Source organism: Atta colombica, unplaced genomic scaffold (assembly GCF_001594045.1).
Source record: "Atta colombica isolate Treedump-2 unplaced genomic scaffold, Acol1.0 scaffold189, whole genome shotgun sequence".
Taxonomy (NCBI): domain Eukaryota; kingdom Metazoa; phylum Arthropoda; class Insecta; order Hymenoptera; family Formicidae; genus Atta; species Atta colombica.
The window spans coordinates 1,887,658-1,895,821 of record NW_017259281.1 but is presented as its reverse complement, the minus strand read 5'-3'; the positions used below and the strand labels follow the sequence as shown (position 1 = coordinate 1,895,821).

General features: G+C 27.0%; 1 protein-coding gene across 1 annotated transcript; it reads right to left on the bottom strand.

Annotated features, from left to right (window-relative positions):
* Positions 1-1,218: 1,218 nt before the first annotated feature.
* Positions 1,219-7,888, bottom strand: LOC108686736 (prostaglandin E2 receptor EP3 subtype). The gene is made up of 6 exons (XM_018192183.1): positions 7,703-7,888; positions 6,642-6,881; positions 4,012-4,186; positions 3,510-3,757; positions 1,658-1,892; positions 1,219-1,328 (listed from the first exon to the last, which is right to left on the bottom strand). The coding sequence occupies exons 1-6, from the start codon at positions 7,886-7,888 to the stop codon at positions 1,219-1,221; spliced, it is 1,194 nt and encodes a 397-aa protein (XP_018047672.1).
* Positions 7,889-8,164: the final 276 nt, after the last annotated feature.

Sequence of the window (8,164 nt, the reverse complement as noted above, 5' to 3'; positions counted from 1 at the left end):
ATATCTATGCAAATATTTATTTATTTCTTATAAATTCATTATACAACATTAGTATAAATGCGATCACAATAAATCACAATCTTCTCTACAAGCGATTACAAATGTTACATCCTGCATACGCGAACATATATATATAAATTTTAGTTAAACTTGCATTTGAGATGTATATATTTCTTACGAGCGACTCGATTTTTCGACGGTAACTTATTTTCGACATTATTGGTGGCTAACAGCGAGTTACCTGCCGACATAATTGTATACTTGTATTATATACTTTAATTTCGATCCTTTATCTCGCGCTTTGTTATATTTTGATCATTATTGGCGCGACGTGACGATATTTTAGATGCTGCACAAAGAGTGCGAAGTGTATGTTTGCGTTCTATTTTTTTTTGTACACGAAAGTATTCGTGGATGTATGTCTGTTATGGAAAATGAAAAGTGAGTCGTGATCTAGATAATTTTGGATTAACTTTAATTTGAAAGTTGTTAAACGCGCAAGTGCTACGTGACGTTGTGCGGCATACATAAAGTACATTAACATATGTATGTATGATATTATGTACAAATAACGATATTCGTTTAAAATAAAGTCGTTTACAAATATATGATATTTCTACTTTCTAGATTGCACACATAACATGAATATAGGAATATAGTATAGAAATACATATAATAGACTTCTCCCTCGCGGTACGTTGCGTTCAAAATTGAACAATAATTTCAAAAACATGTGACTGATGAAAATTTTTTAAGTTATTATTTTTATTTTTTATATGAACTTTATATTTCGTATATACTACATTAAAAAAAATATATCTTCCAAAATATTGTCATTTACATCCGCACCCTATATTTGAATTTTTAGTATTGGAAAGATATTTTTTATTAAGTTATATTACTTTGGTAATTTGCGCGATTAATTGTATTCCGTCATTCATTCTCGCATTTTCGTTGTTGACTAGAAACTTGCACAAACAAACGTATTTAAGTATACCAATTACTTACTTACAAATTAAAATTTTTTTTTCAAGTAATTTTTAAATCAAATGATGTTGCGTACCGAAAATCAACATCACTTTCATTTGCTTTATGCAAATGAATGGAGTTAATTAAAAGTTGTGCAAATGTCTTCCAGTTGAAGCGATTCGAAGCTTTACGTGTGGATTACACGTGATTTTTCAATCGCTTTAGAAAGATCATTCGCATAGGCTGATCTCAGAGGGATACTGTAACCAGATGCGAATCGTGCTCTTCACTAACGGGGGTTGATGGAGCAGTGTTTGGTGTGGGTGGACCATTAGTACTACATTGATGATCAATCGTACCTGTTGCATGAAATCATTTTTATGACAGTGCTGCAGTAAATTTTAACTTTTACTAATTTTAATTTTATTTTTTCTCTTATCAACACTATATGTATCAATACTATAATCCTATTTTTTCTACTTTATTATATTCATTATATATTTATTTATTTATTATTATATATTTAATTATTTTATTTTTTACTACGATGATCTTATGAAGTTAATAACGTGAATTGATATTTGCATTATATAATTTCATTTTCATATTTTTTTTGTGAATACGTCAACTATTGCAATATGTGACTAAAGATATATAATTTTCAAACTTTAATTAATGCATGTCTTACCTGTAAAGGAGTTGGAGCGACTTTTAAAAGATGAATCAGGCCAGCAGATCCTACAAAGGGGCTTCAACAATCGAAATCTCGGCCGGGGCATTCGTAAAAGAACATAAATATATGGATCCAGGGTGAAGTGAATGCATAAAAGAATATCGGCTATGATGTGGAAAATTCGAATGCATTTTACAGTGACCGCCGTTTTAGGTAAATGCATCGCGAATTGAGTCAATGGAATGGAAATCTAGAGAAGACAATAAACAGAATTTAATAATTTAGAGTTTAATAATTTAATCTAAATAATAAAAAAATTTATTTAATCATTGTAGATAGAATGTTATTCTTACAAAAAAAAAAACATTTAAAGACAGGGAGAGACATTCGCAATTGTGTTATTAAACCTATTCTTTTATTTATTTATTAAAATTTTTATTTATAAAATAAATGGACTATATACATATATAACAGTGATGTCTTTAATTTGTACAAAAAATATTTGGTTATGTTATATCTCTCTATTATATCTATTTTGCGAATTAATTTACTCCGCGTGTGTAAAATTTTCTATCACCTGACAAAACCATCAACAGGATGAAATCAATTCAGAGACGATCAGAATATTGGCTCGCGGATGTCTCGATGGCTCGTACGTGAAACTATTCTCAAATATTGATCATTTATCTTTATCGACCTTCGCTTTTAGCGGAAGCGCGCGATATTTCTGTACTGGTTAGATGTAATAAATAATAATGATCATCGTTTCCGGCAAAAAGATGCTTGCTGTAAGTTAATCAATTTATTTAGAAAAATCTCTATTTATTTATTTTGTATGAAAGTTTTTGTATGAGAGTTTTTATTTAGTATTGTCATACTCTTAATATTATTTATTATCATATTGTTATTATTTGCTATTATTATTTGCTATTATTACTTCTTTTTCTTTTTCTTCTTATTGTTATCTGTTTACAATGCAAAAATTATATCAATAATTTATTCTATAATTTTTTAATTGTTTTATCTTAAAATATTTTTCTGATAAAAATGTTTTATATGAAAAGTATCTTTTTATAAAATAGATTTTTAAAAATTCAATATATCATCAAAATATTTTCACACCGCGTATAGCAATCTCAAGAATCATTTCGTTATAAAAATTATTTATTTCCTCTTAATACTATTAAGATTAAAATGGAGGAACATCGTAAATATAACAGGAAACATCGGCTTAAAACAGTACTCAGTAAGCAAATCACGTGATCCCCTCGTTGAATTGCCGAAAGTAAAATCTATTCCCGACAAAATTTTCACAAGGTCATGTTATATTTATAGCGACAAATAATAAAAAGGAATATAACTGGAAGAGACAGGAATTTATATTTCAACCAAAGATTTCCCTTTTAATTACAAGAGAACTATTGTGTATAGAGAACTATCAGCACTATTGTGTCAGTCTATTGTTCATTAGAATTGTAAAACAAGAATAGAATGATTCAATAGCGATAGTGCGCTCTCCGAATACAGCCATATATTCATAACTTATTAAATATAAAAAATAATAAATATTTTATATTTAAATATAAAAAATAATAAAAAACAGGAAGATACATACGTTACACAAAAGACATTAATATTAATTTATTATATTAATTTATTTTATATTAATTTATTTTACCAGTAAAATTTGTTTTCCATTATTTATTATTTTATTGTATTTTTAATTATTATTTCATTTTTTATGTTTATCTATTATTAAAATTGTATAAAAACAATAATTAATATTAATATATTAATTATTGTTTTTATACAATTTTGTCATAAGATAGATTATATAATCATAAATTAATTATGGCGATAAACTTACCATGTATGGCATCCAGCATATAACGAATGATATTGATAATACAGCCATAAGTCTTGCGAATGCTCTTTCTTCAGTTGTAACTGTTTCTAATCGATGTGGTGTATGTATTCCGGCTATAGTCAACAAAGGTTTTGCCCTTGATGAGGCTCTGGAGATTCTCCCAAGAGCAACTGTACGACGACTCAATTTACTCAAAGCCCTAGAAACTGCCAAGTTGCACCAAACAATTGACAAACATAAAAGAGTACCTATAATTTAAAAAGAATTAGAATATTTAGTAACTTGAAAATAATTTTTTTATAATTGGATCTTTTCCGTTAAAATTGGAAACATATTTATAATAATTGCCATAATTAGTTACAGCAATTATTATTTAAATGCAATTATTATATATGTTGATATGTTTATATTAAAATAGAATAATCAACTAATTGTAAGTAAATATTATACCTTTTTAATAATTCAGTAATTTCTTCTTTTTATTATATGCTCATTTACTCACCAAAAATAAACCATACATAAGCATAAGCGATATCGCTCAGCTCTGTGGCCTCTCTGTAACGCACGCATTGTTTGTCTTTATAATACAATCCGAAGCCCATAACCGGAAGACTGGTTATCGTTAATGCAATCAACCAAAGCGCCAACATGCAACGCACAATTACCGGATACGTCACCTGCTGAAAGATACATGCGTGTTATCCATTAAGACATCGAGACATATCGATGCAGATATCGACTTTTTGTTGCAATTTTTATTTTGCAACAATTTTTGTTTTGCAATAATTACAGATTGAAGAAATCGAGAAAAATTAATTATTCGAAGAAATTTATACTGCCATAAATTAACAAAAAGAACACTAAGTGACAGAAATTAATAGTCTTTACTTATAAATTTACTTATAAACTTTCATTAATTTCTATTTCTGTTTAATTGTAAACAAATTATTTTATAATTTTTTATAAGAAAATATTTTGTAAGAAGATTAATGTCATTCATTGTTCATGAATGAGATAATGCTATTGCTGATTTATTGTAAAAATTTTTAAGTTCAATTCGATTTGCTAATATTGATTTTTAAACATTCATCTAATTTGAATTACGAATTTTCTATATATTCATACAAACATAAATTATAGAATATAATTAATTATATAATTGGAGTTTTAATATTAACAAAAATTAAATTTGTCTCTCAAAGAAACACAACAAAGTATCCCTTTTCGAGTTTGATGAGTTTGTAATAGATATGTTGCAATCAATTCATTAAAATAAGGGATATGTATTGTTTTATGCATACACTCTTAAGGATTCAAACATCTTTTGAAAAAAAAATTGGTTAATTTTTTTAATATTGTTGAAACTATAAAAGATAAAAATTTTTTTAGATTTAAAATTTCTATCCCAGATCTTATATTATTTTCATGTCTAACTATTCGTTCTTGTTTCTTTTTCGATTATATATAATCTTTATGCGTTTGTTAATTTTCTGTTCTGCAGAAACCTTTTGAAAAAAACAGAAGAAAAGGAACCAAGAAAAAAATAATCTAAATAATTATCATGAAAGAACAATTCGTCCAAGTTTTATCTTATAGTGTCTTATACCGTTACATACGATTTTCATAACACAATCAGGATAAGGTAAGTGAATAATGTAACTGATAATTGAAGTTTTGTACACCAACTTTAACATAAATATGAGAGAAATAACATATGTTCGCATTGATGCCTTGTTTTAACGAATTGCATCATGAAGAGAATTTCGAGAACATCATTCTGCGCAAAATCTTTATGAAACTTTCAAGGTCAATCGTCTGCTCTCAAAATCGATACTTGTTTTGTGGATTAAATTACGTCTAAAATTGACCAGATATCGATGTCTGATAAATTTATGAATTTTTCGTTTGCAATTTTATATAGTTTCATGTGCGATCTACGCGTAAAACGATATCGTGAAATTAATATTAAAAGTACCATATTGCAATTGAAAATATGATCTGTTTTATTAATCTTTTAAGACCAGTTTTTTAGTCATATATTTATAAATTTAGGAACTCGTTAATCTATCACTTGTCACGTTTTGATGAAAGGATGTATAAATAACGTGGGTTTCACATTATTAATATCATTCCGGAGAATAACTTGAATTAGGTGGGGTTTTCTTGGGAAAAACAATATTTGACAAAGTGCGACCTAACAGTAACAGTAATCAACTCCAATTACTTGCAATCTTGGATACTGCGTCTAAAGATGATCACGCTGTGTAAATTGACGTCAGTTTCTATCGCATTGTGATCGATATCTCCTTAATTAGTAGCCGCGAAATTATTCGAATTTATTAATAAAAATTTGTCAGAATAGCATTTCAGGAAAATACTTAGTACTCCTACATCAATATACAATAATAATTCATGCAAGAATCAGTTTTTAACTCGATCAATGTTTTCCCTTTTTTTATTCCATCTTTACCATAAAATACGATCGTTCTATAAGCGTCGTAACTTTGGAGTGGCGCATGTGTATAAATTTCTCACACGCATTAATTCGTTCGCAGTAAGACTATGTCATGAATCATAACATGCGATTTACTTTGGCAACACGCTTTGTGGGTTGACTTTCGGTCCGTCATTAAAAATAATAATCTATTGAAAAAATAAAAGAGAAAGAAAATTTATTTTTCCAATAGATTATATGTAAAGTAAAATAACTTCTTTATTTTCTTTATTTAGATTATATAAAAGAACAAATTAATTCTCTTTTTGTACAAATAATTGATAAGTAATTACATTATTATTTTTCAACATATTAACATCTTTATAATATGATGCTTGATTATAGCATTAAATTATCAAAAATTGCTTGTTAATTTAATTCACGATTACTAGAGTAGTTTTAATTGCATTTATAGTCCGGAAAAACAATTCGGCGTGCAGTTCGAAAAGACTACAATGTGATATATACGCATAATGCAAGTACATATATAGTATATATTAGTAATTCAAGATTGAATTATTTAAAAGTAATGAAGATCTAGCTTCGACCGTAATAGGCATTTTTAATTTCTATTGATTGTGTACTCATATGCGATCTAAAAATAAAGATTCTTGATATTATTTTAAACTTAGGCTTACCTTTTGATAAACAAAGGGTCTAGTTAAAGCTAACCATCTCTCCGCTGCCATGACGATGGCGACGCAGCCACTGAAGAGACCAAAAAGTCGCCAAACAACTCGAAGAGAGCAAAATATTCTTGTAGATGTCACATCACCCGCATAAATTGTAACATACATCTGAACTAACATCCCCAATAACGCTACGAGATCATTGGTTGCCAAACAACGTAACATTAGTAAATGCTTACGGTTTCTTCTCTGAAATAAAATAAGTTGATGTATAGCATGGCATTGTTGGCACTCTACAATTTTTTATTAGAAAAACAACAAACTTTTCACTTTCAAAACGATTTAAATTAATAAAAATATATTTTTATTATATAATAGAAATATATTTTTTATATTAAATTATTGATATATTTTATTTAAAAAAATATTAGACCACTCATTATTTGCTTGTTTAAAATATATTTAGTATAATTTTATACGTATTATTAACTTTTTTACAAAAAAAGATTTCAAAACACTCTAAAAAAAGATTTAACTTTCTATCAATTTGAACTGTCGACTTATCATGTCAATATCAAATATCTTACGGTTTTTTACTTCATATTTTTATAATCAACTATAAGAAAGCATTTCAATTATACTTTCCGCATTTTTTTTTCTACTAAACCTTTAAACATTTCTGGAATTTAATTAAATCACGTTATTCTTAAAGCAAAACATCTTATTTAATATAATATACATATATTTTTCAGATTTAATTTTTATAGATTTTAATTTTTATTTTTAACTATAAAGATAACAAAACTATGCCAAAGATAAATACATTTTTAAGGAACACTTAATCAACTTAATAAGTAATTCTTTAATAGATATACTTTATATTATTAATTGAGAGGAAGAAGAATTTTTTTATTTGAGAAAAATAAAATTATAATGTATGTAATATATAATTTCTGATTTGTTTTATTTATAATAATAGTTATTACAATGTATTATTACAATTTAAAAAATATTAGTAGTTTATATTAATTAATATAAACTAATGTATGATGTTATGATTTTTTAATTACCTTGTCTCGATGAAAAAGTATGACCAGCGCAGATACGTTACCAATGACGCCAGTTGTGTAGACAAGAGTCAATACAAGTTGAGGCACGAAACTCACATGCTTTCTTCGTGTAACACTTGTCATTACATCGGTCATCGTTGTCTTATTAAATGCAAAAGTTGACAAGGTATCGTTATCCGCCAACATGATTGCAGTATGTATGAATTAAAAAATTTAATTTCACCTATCGTTTATTTCCTCAGCTTTGCTGAAAAACTTATCTTAATATGACGTAAAGAGCTAATCTAATAAAGTATCCAGACTCGTTTGACCTTATAACCGGTTGGCTTACATTAATTATAATATAATTCAATGTAAAAGTAATTTCTCTTTAAAACATGCCAATTTCAATTGTCACCTTCCTCGTAAGCAACTGCGAGTTTCTATTTATAGTAGTAGTATAAACATCAAATCATATTTTGA